We start from the raw sequence: 19,013 nt of genomic DNA on the forward strand, positions 1-19,013 counted from the left end.
AACCTCTTCAGTAGTGCTAAGTGTTGAGTGCTTGGGTCCCTGCACTCACATAGGAGACCCAGAAGAAGCTGGTGGCTCCTGGTTTCAGACTGGCCCAGCTTTGGCCGTTGTGGCTATTTGGGGAATGAACCAGTGGGATCTCTCTCCTTTTCTGCCTTTCAAATAAAAATAAGTCTTTAAAACATAAAAAATGTTTACATTTGTCAATGCCAAGTTTTGCTAATTAAAATAAGATGCCTTTTTTTTATACCCATCCAGTTTGCAAAAACCCAAGTGCCTTACTCAATCCACCTCCTCCTGTGAGGGTATGAAGACTCCCAGACTATAGGTAGCAGCTCCCTGACACAACAAGTTCAGAAAACATTTGGCATGTGAAGATGTACATGTCACTTCTAGGAATATGCTCCAGGCAACTGGCTCATATGCCCAAGGAGATGTTCATAAAGGTTACTACTGCACAATGCATGGCAGCAACCAGGCAAAAAACAAAGCAAAACTGTAATCAGCCACTCCATTCGTCAACCAGGGAACAGTAAACAAGCTGTGGTAAAGTCACATTACAGAACCCTAGGCAGCAGTTAGACAGACCGTGTCTAAATTTATCACTTCGGGGAGTATTTTAAGATTCAAGTTAGGGAAAGCACAAAGCTACAAATGGATACATTAATATGACAGTTTTTATCACTTTAAATACAACTGCTACATATATATGTATGTTTACATACTATATATAAAAATGTAGTAAAAAATATAGAAATGGACTTGCAGGGTCCCAGGGGCGGGGAAGTGGAACCGGGAGGGATGGAAGGACACAAGAAAACAAAAGGACAAATACAAACTTCTGACACTAGCCACACATTTTATTTATACTTCCCATAAATATATTTTTCACTGCTTTAAATTTGAAGGGCAAGAAGACAGATGAGGACAGAAAGATACTTTTCATTTGCTGGTTCATTTCCCAAATGTCTGCAACAGCCAGGGCTGGGCCTTGTGGGTAGCAGAGACTCAAAGACATCAGTGTTGCCCACTGCCTTCCACACGTGCGCACTGGCAGGAATCTAGATTGGAAAGCAGAATCCAACTTAAACCGAAGCACTTTCATATGGGAAATTGGTGTTCTAAGCAGCATCTTAAATGCTATAACCTGCTGCTACAGCTTTTCATATAAATGATTTAAAATAACGTTGGCCCAGATCATTTAATTATGTCAAGTCTCTGCTTTTCATTTATCATTAAATTATTTTAAAGATATAAATTGGGTCTGGTGCAATGACTCAGTGGCTAAATCCGCACCTTGCAAATGCCAGGATCCCATATGAGTGCTGGTTCTTGTTCCAGCAGCTCCACTTCCCTTCTAGCTCCCTGCTTATGGCTTGGGAAAGCAGTAGAGGATGCCCCAAAGCCTTGGGACCCTGCATCTGTGTGGGAGATCCAGGAGAAACTTCTGGCTTGGATCAGCTCACATCCGGCTGTTGTGGTCACTTGGAGATTGAACCAGCAGATGGAAGATCTTTCTGTCTCTCCTCTCTATAAATCTGTTTTTCCAATAAAAATAAAATAAATCTTAAAAAGATATTATTATAAATTATAAGCTTGTTTCAACACCAAATATGGTTACTATGGTAAATATTAGACTGAGAAAGTTATACAATCTTAGAATAACATGTAAGGCAAAAATAAATTTGTTCATCATAAAGTATCTTCCAAAACACTGTTGTAAAAACTCAATTATACGTTACAATTTCAAATACAACTTAATGTCCTCAGTTTTGTGTGCCTGATCTCACAATGCTATTAAAAAGTAACTTTAGCGATAATGAGTACCAATGGGGGAAAAAAAATCTCCTATAGCCATAAATCATTAGGTATATGACACTATTTACAAATTATAAGAAGTCAAAAGTAGGAGAAAAATCTTTATTTTGGAAAAGTAGAATCTAATAACTTACACACTACTGGCAAATAGGAAAAACATTTTATATTTCAAATTTTTTGTTCATTCATTTATTTTATTTGAAAGGCAAGAGAGACAAAGAGATTTCCAATCTGTGGGGTTCATTCACAAATGTTTGAGAGAGCTGGGGTGTGTCCAGTCAGCATTTAGGAACTCCATCGAGGCCTCTCACGTGAGAGACAAGGATTCAAGCATTTGAGCCATCATCTGTTGTTTCTTGGGGAACATATTAGCATGGAGCCAGAACTTGGAGTAGAATAAGAATTTGAATTCAACACTCCAACATGGAGCTCAGGTGTCCCAAACAGTCTATGAACCACTATGCCATACACACACCCCCAAAAAGTGCAAGCATTTTAAATATAGCCCATGTAACCAACAATTTCTTTCCTATTATGGGAAAAAATTGCCATTAAAATATTGACGGTAAACTATAGGACAGTATAACTATTTCTTCCTTCAAAAACTTTTTATAAACATCTACTTTAAAAACGCCAGTGCAACTGGAGAGAATAGTTAAATGGTACATTAATCTTGAGAAATTTGTCTTTCATAAACCAATACGGAGAAGCAAAAGAATACCCTTGTTTTATCATCTAATGTTACGCTAAAACAACATTAATTTTTAAACTGCCAATTTCAGATTTTTCCAGGTAACTTTACCATAATAACTTCAACACAATGGAATTTGCCAGTGATGTGTGTTACAGAAATAGATAACTGAACGCTGTAACTGGGAGAACTGAGACTAGATATGGTTACTATGGTAATCAAAGGAAACATAACAAGGTCATCTCCACCTAAGGATATGCAGAATCAACACTGTAGGGGCCATGAAGTCTTGGGGAGGCACAATAGTTCACTGAATGACTGCAATGAAGGATACTTCATACAAACCACATTTGAAGGTTACCGAGAAGGGGAGGGGGGGGAAACGATGGGGGGAAAAAGGCACTGGCCTGAGGTTTTAGAGAGGACTGAATTCACAAGAGCAGGGGATCAGAGTCTGTAAATGTTAATTAACTTTGGGAAGATTTAGGAGTCAGGCTGGCTAGCAGGCCAACAGTTGCCCTTTTGTTGGAGGGTTTCCCTGGGTGTGGGAAGAACAGAATCAATCTCCATGGAAGTGGGCCTTGGGAGGGCTGAGGCAAAAGGAGCAAAAAGTGTTGGGGGTAGGAGACTGTGTTGTGAACAGAAGATGCTTAAGTACTTTGGCCCTCTGGCCATGCATGCGGGAGATCTGGATGCAGTTCCTGGGTCCACACTTGGCCCAGGTTGGCTGCTGCATGCCTTTGAGAAATGAACCCGTGGATGGTGGTTGGAAGATCTTTCTTTCTCTCTCTGTTTCCTCTGCTCTGCCTTTCAAAAGCAAAATAAATTCACTATCAGGGATCAACAGAGCCTCTGAATATTTCCCTTCTCCTCTTTAACATCACGGCCAGTGAAAACAGAAGCTCCTTGATTTTCTCCTCTGACTTTGGCTTTAATTAGAATACTAGGGCTGCCACTGTGGCACAATAGTTGGTAATCCTCCGCCTGCCAGAGCTGGCATCCCGCATGGATGCAGGGTCTAGTCCTAGCGGCTCTATTTGCAACCCAACTCCTTGTTTATGGACTGAAAAAGCTGCAGAGGATGGCCTAAGCCCTTGGGCCCCTGCACTCACACAGGGAGACCTGGAAGAAGTTCCTGTCTAGATCAGCTCAGCCATTGCAGTCATTTAGGGAGTGAACCAATCAATGGAAAACCTTTCTCTCTCTCTCCTCCTCTCTGTAAATCTGCTTTTCCAACAACGATAAATACATTTTTTTTTAAAAAAAAGAGGAAGACTCTCATCTCAAAAGGACAAATATCATATGTTCTCTCTGATTTAAGGCAGCTTAAATGCAAATTATAAGATCAATAATCCTCTCCATACTGTTTTTGCTGCAACCCATGTGCTCTGATGTTTTTATTTTCATTTCTTCCAAATAGTTTCTTTTCTCTTGCTGAATTATTCGCTGGCTCAAGGATTGCATGTGGCATCGTTCTATCCAAGAGGCTTTGGTGTTTTCTTCACCCATGCGATGGTTATTCAGTGGCGTATTTTTTGATCCCATGGTGCTGTAAATTTTTTTTTAACTTCATACCTACTATTGAATTTGTTTGTGGCTTCTCATTTAAGAGAATGTAGAGTGATGGTGTAATACAGACTGTCATATTCAGATGTGAAGATACAATGCAGAATGCATCTCTACTTAGAAATCAAAGATGGACTCCCAATGGAGGTGTGCAGGTCTGGATGGTGGGATGCTGGACTGACACTGTCTGTACAAGCAATGTTGGGGCACACTTAAATGACAGACTGATGAACTCGTGACTGCCTGTGAAGGACTACAGTGTTGCAATAATATGGGGGAAATCAGTTGGGTGGTGGGAATTTGGAGGGGGGTAAAGTCCTAGACCCTATAGAATTGCACCATAAAATTAAAAAAAATTTTTTTTAATGTTATGTATTTTAAAAAAAAGAGGAGGACTCTCTTCAAGAGAGCAAAGTATGATCTACAGAGCTGACGCACTGTCACTTTTCATCGCTCAGTGGTAGAAAATACTGAATGAGAAGAGAGAAGCAGAATGGATGAGTCTGGGTAAGACCCCTGCGGTGTGACTGGACCAACAGAACCAGTCAGCAGCAGTGCAGGACTCTCATGGTAAGCCTAAAGAAGCCCTAAAGAAGCAAAGAGTAGAGGGCCAGCACTGTGGCATAATAAGTAAAGCTGCAGCCTGTGGCACTGGTATCCCATATAGGTGCCAGTTCAAGTCCAGGCTGCTCCACTTCAGATTCTGCTCCCTGCTAATGCACTTGGGAAAGTGGTGGAAGATGACACAAGGTTTTGGACCCCTGCATCTGAGTGGTAGAGCCAGAGGAAGCACCCAGCTTCAAACCAGGCCATCTCTGGCCACTGTGACAATTTGGGGAGTGAGCTGGAAGGTAAAAGATCTCTCTCTGTCACTATGCCTTTCAAATTATATATATATATATACACATACACATATATATATACACACATACACATATATATATACACACAACACATATAATAAATATTATATATTTACACTACATATATATATATTTTTTTTTTAAAGCAGCAGCAATAGAAGCAAAAAGCATATCCAGAACCTGCAAGGAAGGTTCTGTTAGCACCGTAAGTGCATCACTGAAATGGTGATCCATGAATTTCAGGCCTGAAAGTAAATAAGGCTACAACAACAGAGGGTCACACAGAAGGGAGACACACAGGAGAAAAGAGGCTGCGCTCACTGATGTGGGAACAGCTAGTCTGTTGCCTGGCACAAGGTGGGCACCAAATCAAGAGTCTAAGGAAGCCCAACTCTGCTCAGTGGGATTTCTGAGTGCATCAGATCCCATGGGGAGGGGAAGCAAGTTGCTACTGGAACCTCACACTGCTGGCAAGCTGGATGGAGCAGGATTACAGCAGAGGCCACGTGGCAACGGAGCGGCTGGGTGTTTCACTGAAAGTCAGGGCATTGACACCAGATGACTGGTGTCGTCTGAAAGGACTTGAACTGTGAGAGAGCAGAAGGTCAGAGGCAAAGAGGCTGGGGCTGGGAAGGGGGGCTGGGGAGTCTTACAATCCATGCTAACGTCAATGTCAGAGCATTTTAGAGTCAGTGGGTAAGGGGGGATGACAGGATAATAAACCACAACATGTACAGGTTAGGGGAAACATTTACTCTTGTAGCATGGCACAGGAAAATTAAGCCACATAGGCAAGCCCAGAATGAAAACTCAGAGCTAGTGATTGCCTAGAATAAAGACTCAGCCGGTGGTCTAATCATCCCTAATGTTCCAGTTACCATTTTGTATCTTCTAAACTGGACAAAGAATGGTCTATGCCAGGAACCGTCTGCCCACGAAGAACCTGTTTTTCTGGGTCTTAAAAAAAAAAAAACAAGACTAATAATGCCAAGATGGTATTATAAAAGGAAACTTCTGAGGGTGGCTTTAATGAGATATACTGGGATGGGTGGGGAACCACGAGCCTGGGTGCACACCAGACTATGCCAACCCAGCAGCTGCTCCCGTTCTCTTCTCAAGATGGTTCTCAATGCACAGAGGGGCAGCTAGGAGTGGGAGCCATGCTGAGCCACCACACTTGGAGGAGTTGAAATTCCTGAAGATTTGCTTCATAGGTGACTCTCCCCTGGACTTATAATCTGGACCACACACTAAAAATGGACATTTCCTAATAGGCTAAAGGGAAGATGATGGCAGATGATACTTCTGGAATGCTCTAGTTGTGACATTTCATAAAACGGAGTCCCTGCACACGAACGGAGCCAGGCTGCTCTTCGTCACTGCAGGAAGGCTAGAGAACAAAGGTGTCCAGCAATACAAAACTCATTGTCCCATCACAAGGCAGCTGATGATCCATCTGGTATCTCCAGGCCTTGGCAGGGCTTGAAACAAAGTCGTGGACCCAGGAAAGTTCCAGGGGCTCCCACAGCTGCACTTCCTCACTCTGCCTGGCAAGTCAGGTCAGCATGCTGTCAAAGATCAGTCACCCTGAAAAACCAGACTCCAGCCTTTGCACTTGCGTTAGGAGACACGAACTAGGAGATCTCAGAAAAGCCTTTCTTTCCTCAAGTTCAACAAAACCGTTCAATGGACAAAGAAGTAAGTTTGAATGAGAAATCTAAGAACCAAGGTTTCTAAAACCATAAACTGTAAATGTGAAAACTGCTGGACATATTCTTATCAATTTTTTTATCCACACTCTTGATACTTGTTCACATAATCTACATTCAGGGGGCCTCAACTATCTCATAGGTGCTGGATTAGATGCTGGGGCACAATGTGAATCTAACAGGCACACTCACTGCTTTCTTAGTGCTTGGTCCAGTGGAGGAGATAGACACTGAACAGTTGCCCAGTTAGCAAACACTTACTGTACAATTTGGCTGCAGCAAGAAATGACAAGTACACTATTCAATGACAGTATAGTATGTAGGGTCTGGCCTGGGAGTATCTTTAAGGAAGTGACATGAAAGCTGAAGAGTAAATAGGAGCTGCTCCAGGACAGCAAAGCAGAGGAGAGAGCCCAGGCAGAGGGGAGGACTCTGAGCTGGAGCTAATGCATCAGGAAAGAAAGAACTGCTGGCACAGATGGTGGGTAATGACAGTGAGTAACACCTGGCACATCACGGCATTTGTCACCGAACAAATAATGGGACACACAAGACTGTGACTGAGAAATAAAAAAGTCCTATAATCTAGAGAGGTAAGAAAACAAGTAGTCCTAGGGCTGAAAACACATATAAGAAGCCAAACACACACATAAACAAGCAAACAAAATCAAGCTACCTAACACTAGCAATAAAATGGGAGTATCCACAAATCAGGGACATCCAGCCAGCCATGTGCATACTCCATACCCCACAACAGCAGGTGGTAGGGAGGGACAACGCAAATCCTAAAGATTAGAAAACAAAGTCTTGCAATGGGATTGGAGCAGTGGAGTAGCAAGCCAATCTTCTGACTGCTACACTGGCATTCCCACAGGGACACCAGTTCATGTCTAGCCGCTCTACTTCTGATCTAGCTCCCTGCTTACGGTCTGGGAAAGCAGCAGAGGATGGCCCAAGTTGTTGAGACCCTGCACCATGTTGGTGCAGAAAGAAGAAAGCTCCTGGTTCCTGGTTTGGATCAGCTTAGCTCTGGTTGTTGCGGCTATTTGGAGGGTGAATCAGTGAATGGAAGATTTCTGTCTCTACTTCTCTTGCTGTAACTCTGACTTTTGACTAAGAATAAATTAATCTCTGAAAATTAGTTCTCCTGAACTGGTTTCCAAGATGGTCAAGGATCACTGCTATGGTTCCCTAATGAAGGACAATTTTCTATGCATCCCAAGGAAGAAAGGCTACACTTCCTGAACAGCACTTGAAATAACAAGTGAGGTGATCTGACATAATGGTGATTTATTTCTTTCATTAAGCCTAGTTAAGTGATCAGGAACTACCTGAGCCAGCTCCCCCACATCCAGTACTTCCGAGCTGCATGAATGACCGTGGGACAAGCAACCATCCTCACCTGTGGCAGGGAAGTGATGAGAAAGGCCTCAGAGAAGAGGCAGCCTTGCTAGAAAGCAGGTAAAAAAGGCAAAAGGTAGGAATTCAGGTAAGGGAAAATGTGCCCGTAATGAAGACACTGATCTGCGCACTGAACCGAACACAGTGGTCTTTCTACCGCCTGCTCGCCTGTTAGAACGTGGGACACTGGCTTACAAACACTGTGCTGTAACTATCAGTTACTGAACAGCAGTGACTTCCTTGGTGTGCTCAATAAGCTTCATATTCTCTCTAATCCCCATCACCACCTGGGACTGTGAGTCTATTAATTTCATTTCACAGATGAGAGGTTTGGAAAGGTCAAATAACAGTAAACTTGCCTTTTTCTCTAGGCAGCATTTTTTCCCTTTCATTTCATAGTTTTTAAAAATTATTTATTTCTTTGAAAGGCAGAATTAAATGAAAGACAGAAGGGGGAAAGAGAAAGAGTAGGAGAGGGGAAGGGAGAGGTAAAGGGAGAGGATGTTGCAATTGTTGGTGTACTCCCTGGGGGAGCACAATGGCTGGGGCTGGGCTACCAGGAGACTGGAACTTTGCCTGGGTCTCCTACAAGGATGCAGGGGCCTAAGCACATGGGTCATTTTACATTGATTTTCCAGGCACATTTGCAGGGAGCAGGCATGAAACTGGAGCAGCAAGGATATGAACTAGCACTCACATAGGATATCAGTGTTACAGGTAACAGCTTATCCCATGGGGCTATTAACACTGACCCCAAAATCAGTTTCTTACACAAAATTTCTAATAACTTTGGCAAACCTGAAGTGTTATTAGGGAGGGCTACTCACTAGTAGTGTCCACTAGTCATAACCAGTCAACTTGGCTGAACTTTTCCTAGTATCCTTTCTTCTCCCAACAGCATAAACTGACAAGTCTCTGGTGGTGGCTGGTGCTGAATTTCCTATAGCTCTAAACAGAGGCTCAGAGGTAATGATTGCCAGGACGAATCTTCTTTTGATGTTGCATTTTTAATTAGGTTTTATAATACAGTATTTGGGAGGCTTTTTAAAAGGGCCTACTGAGACGCCTTCCCACCATCCCTACACTGCATGCCAGCTCTCAATAATGAACTTGATCCTGCAAGTGAACCTGACAGATGCAGGGAGGTAGCCCCAGTTTCCACATGGCTGTTCCCAGTAGTAGCTGAATCCTGCTTGTAACCATTTTGTCACTACCATCCCAGCTCTGCATCTCCAATTCAGGGTGAACCTAGTCGCCTGAACCATTTGTGTTCAAGATAAAAACTGTGAGAATTTTTTGGGGGGATTATACCCCTAAATTCATTCCCTTTCTATACTCTACACTGGACCCGACACTGTGAATTACTTTGGATTTGAACAGACAGCTTCTATGAGAATTGTCTCACTAATAAACCATTGCTGTAGACATTTAAAAACCAGGTGTTGCATTTTCTAGTGCTCCGGTACATATTTCAAACACAGTGCTTTACGTCTGTGTGTGCTACACTTAGTAACTTCTGCATCGTGGTCTATGTTACTTGTCTTTTGAAGCTGGAAAATCCAGAATATACACTTAACCCATGGACAGCCCAACATAAACTCAGATTTTCCTAAATCCCTCAGGAGATAGGACAGTTAAGTTAAATTATCTCCTGAGGGTTGTCACTTTTTGCCAAATTCAAAACAGTCAAGCAACACGCAAGTCATGTGCAAGTCAACTTTTGCGAATAATTTTAAATTGTTCCTTGAGACCCACCGATGCTAGAGGAAATGAAGACACAATTCAAACTCAGACTATAACCTCCCACTAAATAATGTGTGTGAATTATCTGCTGGGAGATTCTAAATAGCCAATAGCCACTTAATCGTGTTTGGTCCGTATGATGGGAGCAGTCAGCTCTTTCAGTTCCATCAATCATGGCTTTTAAAACAGGGTTTTTAAGCCTTTCTGCTGTTCCTCTTGTACGTAGTGACAAAGCATGGCAGTTTCTACTTGTACAGCAGACAAAGCCAGGGAGACAGCTAGAGTCAACAAATATTTGCAGAGTATCTGAGAACAATTCATATACTGGGTGATGTCCTGCTTGCTCCTGGAATCCCCCATTCTTTCTAACTTTATAGAAATATTACATTTAGGCTCTTTAATCAAACAGTTATGTCATTCCATTTGACTTCAAGATTACCTTCTCATAAAAGAAATCTTTTTTTACTACAGGTCTACTACTTCATATTCACTAGCCATTCAATTTTTTTAAACTGCTAAAACCTTCTATCTGGTGCTGAAACAGTATATGTGGAGGACACGGAACAGAAAATGGTGCGGGTCTTGTAGAACAAAAGAGGAAAAGAAACAAGGAAATGGGACAGAATCATTCTGCAGCCTGCTGCTTTCACACGTCCTGGCTCCTCCCTGGAAACAAGAGTCCTGACTTCCGCGAGGCCCTACCAGCTGCCATCCAGTGCGAACACATGTGCATTTCACTGGGAAACCTCAACTGGCCAGTGGATAAGCCAAAGAAAAGAAGGGTGCCTGAACACGTATTTTTACAAAATGGGGAGAGGACTGGGAACACAGAAAGGTTAAGCTTCTCCAAACCACTGTGTCCTGACTTAAAGGAGAAACCATTTTTTCATTACAGTTTAATCTACAGTTAGCTAACCAAAGAAGCAGGGGATAACAAAGCAGTCAAGGTCAGTTTGGAAATCCAGCCCTTCATTTTTCCACTAAAGAAGGAAAGGGATGGCTGCCATGGGAGAGAAACAGCAGAATGGCGGACTCCCTGACATACTTGGATAAAAGTGGTTTGCTGGAAAGTGCTGTTCTGGCATCAGGCACACCTCCACGTAATACCACCTCTTTCCACGTGGTTACCTTGGAAGGACAATCCTGACACTACCATTTCTTAGAGTCTCTATACTAAAGGTTATTTTTAAAATACTAGACAGTTTAACTTCGTTCTAGTGGTCCAGTGTAACCTGTGAGGCACGGCAGACGGAGAACAGTCCCAGTCTAAGCAAAGCTTACAGCCCAGAGAAGGATGCAGACTGTGTGGGGTTGATCCAACCACGCAGAGGTGTCAGCAGAGAAGCACCAATAATGGCTTGGCTTGGGATGCTGACGTAACCATGCAAAGGTTAAGTACTGGTAGAGAAGCAAATATATGGCTCAGTTTCTGATGCTAAAGGAGCAAATGAGGACTGCCTTTCTGGTCAGGAGAAGGAAGCTAGGGGCATGGGAGGAGGTTTTCTGTAGCAGATACACAATGGAGAAACCTTTAGCAGATGACACCTGACCCAATTTTAAAGACTGAATCAGGGTTATTCAGATGAAGAGGCAGATCAATGGAAGAGCATGGAGTGGGCACAGAGGCCTGCAAGAGCAGGAGAAGGCAAACTGGAGCCCAGAGTTCCAACAGTGGCAGGGAGGAGGGCGGCAGGGGAAAGAATGGCCAGGTGGCAGGCAGGCCAGGTCCCTTGCCAAGGGGCCTGGAATTATGCTCAAGGACAGGGCTTTGGAAACAGGTGACCAGGAAGAGGAATACAACCGAAGCAGGCCAGGTAACACACCATTTGAAAGAGGGCAGCAGGGCATGTGTGGCCTTTTCAACATGGCAGTTTCCCTGAGAGCCACAGACTGTACCAGGAAGAAGCAGGGCCCAGGTATTCCAAGGGGAAGCTGAAATTCAGGTTATTTTAAAAAACTCTTAGTTCCTAATGTTAGTTCCATGCACTGGTTCATCTCCCCCTAAACGGTCACAACAGCCAGAGCTGGCCCTGACTAAATCCAGGAGTCAGGAGCCCCATCTGGTTCTCCCACATGGAATCAGGGACCCAACCACTTGGGCCATCTTCTGTTGCTTCTCAGAGTGCAAACTATAGGGCACAGGACCAGAGGCGACGCACCAGAACCCTAACCAGCCCTAAGGTGGCTCTGATATTGGGTGCCAGCGCTACAGCAGCTGAACCCACTGCGGGCACCTCAATGCTGCTCCACCCAACCCAGTGACACTGGAAATAAGCCCCAGGTGCACACCAGCGAGAATGACCACATCCTCTGTAATGAAGGATAAAGTTTGCATCTTCTGCGGATGATAATCACTTTTTAAAAATCGAGTAAAAGTTGTTTAGGTTCACGTCTCACGAATAAACCAGTACTGGAGCTGGATACTCCTCGGGTTATAGTCAATAACCGAAAGGGGGATACTCACTCAAGCAGATGTTTGTTTACAAGGTTCATAACACGTGTCAAGAAGCCATTACAACAGAAAAGCTTTGTCATGCTTGCTCGCAGACTGTGTGCAAGCCTGGCTTCCGCAGCAATGCACTGCAGAGTGGCTCCTCCACCACCATCCATCTCCTTGAAGTCTGGTGAGCTTCCAAGTGATGGGAGCCCATGTATATCTCCAAACAGCCTCTACTCTTTCTGTTGTAGTGTGAAATCTGGGAACGGACAGCTTCAGAGCTGGCACAGACTGAAACATTTCTGCCAGCCTTGTCTGCTGCTGGCCCTTCTCATGGATTTTCATCTATACTCGTGCATTATTTGCATCAACTTTTATCTACTAGGCAACCAACACTTCTGAGAGGGGAAAGCACATCAATGATCTTTGTACTGTACCCACAATACCCTCCCTGGGTGCGGGAGCTTCCACTGAGTGAGCATCCCTCAATAAAAGAAAAAGTTGGTTCAGGGAGAAAAATGCCTCATGACTTAATAACTATACTGTGTTCAGGAGAATTCACAAGGGAGGCCTGCCTTGGATCCCATCTATGGGATTTAGTCACTGCAACACCTCAACCATCTCTCCCCAGCCAGACCTGAGGTCAGCATTACGCAGAGGCACAAGGTTGCAAGGAACTTTCAAAAGCTTAAAAAAAAAAATGAAATTAAAATTACAGGTTTATTTTTACTGTGAAAATCTTTATTTTTCATAATTCACAGAAAATGTGTTTATGGTAGAAAAAACTACTCATGGATTTCTTTTCCTATTTATTTATTTTGAAAGGCAGATTGATGAAGAGAGAGAAACAGAGACCTCTAATTCTATGCCTTGTTCCTCAAAGAGCTGCGACAGTCAGGGATGGGCCTGGCTAAGCCAGGAGCTGGGAACGCCCAGGTCTCCCACATGGGTCAGGGACCTAAGGACTGGGCCATTACCTGCTGCCTCTCAGGGTGCCTAACAGGAGAAAGCAGCTATGGAGTGGAGGCAGAATTTGAACAAGACACAGGTGTCCCAGGAGGCATCTAAACCACTTTGCCAAACACTGGTTCCTATGCAGCGACTCCAAAACTACATTTTCACAATAAACCTGCATTTTTTATTCCATCTACCAAGGAACTTTTTGAAATAACCTGTGCATATGAGCAACAGCATAAGCCCTGTTTGCCTTCAATTACTACCTAAATAGTATGGTAATAGCATGGTAGGTAAAACATTTACATTCTTACTGATCACATCAGTGCGCTATTGTTCTTTCAATGATTGATTGTGTTTATCAAGCTACAGTCCCACCCCACCAGTAGCTTTGAAGTCAGTTTGGAAGTGCAGATGGTAATTGCCATGTTTATTCCTACTAAGTATGTCAAGTTGGTGACCTAATGGTATGAGCACGTGGATAGATGGGACATATCATTACCACAGGGCAATCCTGCACAGAAGCATTCAGCTCACTGAATTTAAACAGCATGCTTCGTTATCGCTGGTAACAGACAAAACGATACAAGAATGGGAACCAGGCTTGGACATGAGCGACCGATGAGGCCATGGAGTGGGGAGAAAAGAAAACAAGAGTCTGGCTGCTTAATAGAAAAGACAACTTGCATGTCATCTCGCTAGGAGGCTTTGGAAATCGTAGTTAAGGAAACAGGAACCCATGAGAAGTTGCACACAACAGTACAGGCAACGATGGACAGGGCAGAGCAGCATTGGATGTGGTGCAACTACATGTAAGTGGACAAGGATAGATAAAATTATCTTATGATGCTGGTAACTGTCCTCCACAACACTGAGGAGCTGTCCGCGCGTGGAACCCTGAATAATCACATTCACTCTGAGATCTGACCAGATACGGACAAAGCAGAGAGGGCACAAACTCAGAGGGTCACAGCTCCCAAGACTGCGTGGTCCAGCAAGGTAGCCACGTTGGCTATCTGAGTTTTAATTCACTAGAATTTTAACTTTAGTTTCTTGGCTGTACTGGCTGGGCTGAATTTTCAATATTCAGTAACCACATGTGGCTGGCTCATCGCTATCGTATGGGACTATGATGTACAACAGCTGGACAAGGCAGAGGACATTTCTATTGCTCAGGTCCGATGAGAAACTTGGAATCAAAGCCTGCAGTTTTATTTATTCACCAAGAGTGATCAGAGATATCTAGTGTTATCTAGACACTTCTTTTACAGAATGTATCATAAATTAAACATTTGTGGATATAGAGAAAGTATAGACACCTTTATTAGTAAAGGAGTATCTGCTCCTTTTCATTAGTAGTGTGGGGAGTGTGGGCAGAAAAAGAAAGAGTAAAATGTGGGGCACGAGACACTCTTAAAGTCTTTCTAATCCAACAAGCTACAGAAACTGCCCCAAACAGATTTTTACAAGCTCTTACTCCGTCACCCCTTCCTTTCCCTTCCCTAAAATAGGAAAAGTCAACTAAGCCACTGAAACAGCAGCAGCTAGGAAAAGAAAATCAGGAAAACGATCAAGGACTAAATGGATTGCTATTCTACAACACAGTTTCACTCATCAAGGACAGCCCCACACAGGAGCTGCGAGAACCATCCAACAAATCCATACTGATTTTAGGAGTTACTAACTCCTTGGAGGAGGCTAAAGGATTTGATGCCAATCATTTGAAGTCCCGAGTTTTCATCAAGAGCAATGCACACTGGTTCAAAGACCTAATTCATGAGCAAGTAAACATTTCACATAAGTCACCTTTCATTTTCACAGCCTCCTTAGAAAGCTGAGGTCATCTGGTCCTCAAACACAAGCAAATAAAAACTAAGAGTGACAGTAAGAGTCTACCTTCTCGAAGAACTTCTCTGTTATGAAGTCTTGATTAAAGGATGCAAAAATACACTTCTGGGTTTAAAGCAGGCAGTTTCCAAACTCAGTTAAAAAGGCAAACTACAATTAGAGGCAGTAGTTCTTAGATGCTGAATTCTACTGGAATTGCCTTTTTACCACTGCTTTCAAGATCTGCTGGGGACTTTGCCATGATGTCTCTCTGGCCCACACTGTCTATAACAGCAGTAATTTGAATGCAAGCTGGAAATCTAAGCACGGAAGACAAAACAAAAAAAAACTTATAACCTAACTGCCTTTGGGAACAAGTTTCTGTATTTGTGGGCAGGAGGCTACAGGAATCAGAGAGCTGGAAAACTCCTGCAGCAAGCCTTCCTGAGACCCAGAGCGCTGCCCTCCCGACCTGGTCCCCCCAGCCCTGCCCAGGTAGCATCTGGGACAGAGCTGAGGATGCCGCAGTGCACGGCACTCCCGCAGCTGGGCAAGCTGCTGCCACATTTCATCGCCATGACAAAACGTCCTGAGACTCAGACCTCTGCTCTACAAATGCTGGGTAGCAGAGTTACCAGCCAAAGTTCCAAAAATCCACAGCTGCTGCATCCACTCCCCCGTGTCTCCTCCCTCCCCCTCCTCCCCTGCCACAGCCCCCTTCCACACTCTCAGCATTTCAGGGTAGAGAGCAAAGGGACATCTTGACCCTCTGCCCTTGGAAAGGCTGCTCGTTGCTGTTGTTCCCATGCATCCTTTTTCAAGAGACTCTCCCATCACAAAGTTAACAGAAATTATCTGCTGCACCTAAGGAGGGCTGCATGTGAACCTTGGTAACTCCCAGTTCCTCTTTCTGCTGAGGACGCAGCCACTGGCCACGACTCACATACAGTGAATACGTGAACATTCAAGAACTCCAGGTCAAGGGAAGCAGTGTGGGTTCAAAAAGGCAAGCGGCTCTCACATCCATCAAATCTGCCAAAGCTGTCCCCCATTCCATGCATCCACATCCCTCCAGCGTGCCCGCACCACGAACAAACACAGCTGGGAGCCCATGGGCACACCTTACAGCAGGCAGGCACTCCAAGCGCAGTTTGTCCAGCGTGGAGACCAGGCTGGCTCAGCAAATGCATACCTTTCAGTCCTTTGGAATTTCCATTCTTTTGCTGTTCGTCTTCCTCATTAATGGTGAACAAACCAAGGGCAATTGACCTCGCATTGGTCTTCTTCAGTCTCTCTTGTCGGATAGCTATAGCTGATCCAGGCATAGCGCTGCTACTTTATTTTTTTTTTTTTACTTATTATATTAAAAATATATGCTTATGTAATTGCATCTCCCAGGAAGCTGCTCGTTTCCAAGCTGCCGGTTCATTTGAGCACTTGTAATAGATCCTCTATGGGTAAACAGTGTGCAAACAGCTGACAGATACTACCAGCCACTTGGCAACTGAGGCCCGCAGTTCCTCCTCACCTAGCAGCAGTCCCCCCTGCCCAGCCCTCTCCCCCTTACTCCCCCTACAGGCTCATACACTGGCGAGTGCACTGGCCTGCACACACACACACACACACACACACATACACTCTCCCAGAAAAGCCCTATTAAGGACTTGCTGGTTCAGATGCTCCCTGCACTGTCTAACCTGTTCATTCACATCCCAGCTTCTTACTGCCCCAGCACTTTTCCCGATCTTCTACCTCATACACAAATATCCAGACTGTAGCCCAGAAGGGAAAAGATGAGAGATGCTGCTGCGGCGGCTGCTGCTGCTGGGGAGAGTTGCCGGGACAACCTGACATCCCCTAATTAAGGAGGGCTGGGGGCGGTTGGGTCGCCCTGGCTGCTGAGGCGGGGCCCTGGGAACTCACCAGCAGCGGGTTTCAGGGGGAGGTCCTGGGGAGCAGCTCCCCCATGCTCCTGCTGGAGCAATGACCAGAGCTGGCCGCGGTGGGAGGAGATTAAGGCAGACACCGAGCTTGCACCAACCATGGCGCCCTCCTCCGAAGGAGAGACCCAGGCTGGAGGTAGATCTTTTTCATGTTTATCACAACAAGGCTTGGTAAGTCCCTTGAGGGATGAAGGCATGGCCCAGGACGGAGCGCCCCCACCCTCTTCCCACCATAAACACAGGCTGAGCTGCACCTGTCACAAGGACGGTCCGGTTCCCCAGACTTTCCAGAGGCGGGGAGGAGAATGAAACGCTCCTGCGGGAAGGGCGGAAATGAGAAAGAGACTCCATCACCGGGAGACCAGCTGCCCAACTGCGTCCAGCACTCTGGCACGCCCGAAGCTGCCTCTGCTTGCCACCATCCCCGCCCAGCATGCCCCCAGCCACCGCTGTGCCGGCCACCACCCCAGCGGTACTGAGCAGTTCTCCACACTTGACCCAATTCTCGTTCTCCTTTGGACTGTTTCCACAAAGCACACAAACACGTGATTACTGTTTTCTTCTGCAACAAGCTTTCTTGCTCTGAGACTCACAGCTTGGCTGCTTAAGACTTATGCCATGGACGCACAACAAGTAAAAAAAAGACAATAAACGATATTAAAAATACCCACCAGAAAACCTAGAAAAAATTTTGCTTTCTAATCAAATCTAATTGATGGTCAAAGTGATTGTCTTCCTCCCTACTATCTCCTTAAAAACGCCAGCCGATTTATCCAAAAGAGGATCCTAAGGATGTTATGTTTCATAATTTTTATTTGTTATCTTTTATTATTTCTTTCTTTTTTTACTGGCAGGCAAACAGGCATATGCAAGAGATCTTGCATTTAGTAGTTTACTTCTCAAATATCCGACAGAGACAGCCAAGTTAGGAGTCAGAACTCAGTTCAGGTCTCCCATATGGGTAGCAGGAACCCAAATACTTAAGCCATCCCCTACTGCCTCCCAGGGCTGCATTACCCAGGAACAGGGTACACAGAAGGTGGAAGAGCTAGGAACTCAGACACAGGACTGGGCATCTTAACTGCTGTGCCAAATGGCAGCCTCCCTTCCCCCACCCCACGGACTTGAAGGTCAGTGTTAACACACCCTCTCTACAGTCCTTAGTGTGGACCAGCACTTTTGTGTCACTCACTTCATCCCACTTTAAAGTTTTCTCAGTAAGATGGAGTGATGACATCATTTACTGTATGGGATTAAGGATTAGGACTAGATGTCCACAGTAGTCATGATTAAAAGGAAGTTTACAAGCCTCAATTGTTATAATTTATGGTACATTGTTGGTAGCAGGTCCGTCTTTCACGTTTTGGTGATTTTCAAGGTAATTCCATTTTTTGTGTGTGTGTACTCATATTGCCCAGTTTGGTGCTGAGTATACACTAAATAGTTAGCAGATCCATGCTTTAAAAAAAAAAAAATCAGATCTTCAGAAATTTTAACATATGCTTACCTGCATATTGGATAAACAGGGAATTTCAGATGCGAATTTTACTTAAGTTCATTTGTTGACTTATTCTCAGGAATAAAGCACAGTCAGTTTTTTGAAGAGGGTCTGAGACAGTAACCAAATCAGCATCTTTTTGTAGGTGAGGGAGCTGGGGCCCAGGAAATGGAAGACCCTCTCCCTTAAACACTGGCTAGTAGGGGGTGTACAATCCCAACTCCCCCTTTTCCCAGGCTAGTGCCTCCTTCCGTGGAGACAGCAGGAAAAGGAGCGTGCACGCCTCAAATATTCAAGATCTTACTTCTAGCTGTAACTGTAATGTTTTTGTGACTGCTCTTATTTGATAATTTTTTTTCCTGAATTAGACTTGCTGTTTATTTTCTTTAATTGAATGGTAAAAGCATAACATATATGAGATAGGTGGGATACCTGCCAATATCATACTTACACACATGACCTGCTTTTGAAATTTTATTCAAATCTACTCTGCTTTTCTTCTTCAGAGACTCAACTCAGTACTTACAAGAGAGAAGAGGAGGGAAAAAGGAGAGGAAAAACAA

The 19,013-nt window shown here is 44.3% G+C and overlaps 1 protein-coding gene across 1 annotated transcript in view; it reads right to left on the reverse strand.

The window, feature by feature from the left end:
- MAP7 (microtubule associated protein 7) overlaps positions 1 to 16,975 on the reverse strand; it is a 198,686-nt gene extending 181,711 nt beyond the window's left edge. Inside the window, exons 1-2 of the mRNA XM_040965658.1 lie at positions 16,933 to 16,975; positions 16,202 to 16,341 (exon numbers count right to left, since the gene is read on the reverse strand). Coding sequence (XP_040821592.1) covers positions 16,202 to 16,334 — 133 coding nt within the window. The 5' untranslated portion in view covers positions 16,335 to 16,341; positions 16,933 to 16,975. The remainder of the gene's footprint in view (positions 1 to 16,201; positions 16,342 to 16,932) is intronic.
- Between the last annotated feature and the right edge of the window lie 2,038 nt (positions 16,976 to 19,013).

This window comes from Ochotona curzoniae, unplaced genomic scaffold, assembly GCF_017591425.1.
Source record: "Ochotona curzoniae isolate NIBS_2020 unplaced genomic scaffold, NIBS_Ocur_1.0 scaffold_3890, whole genome shotgun sequence".
In the NCBI taxonomy this organism is placed as follows: Eukaryota; Metazoa; Chordata; class Mammalia; order Lagomorpha; family Ochotonidae; genus Ochotona; species Ochotona curzoniae.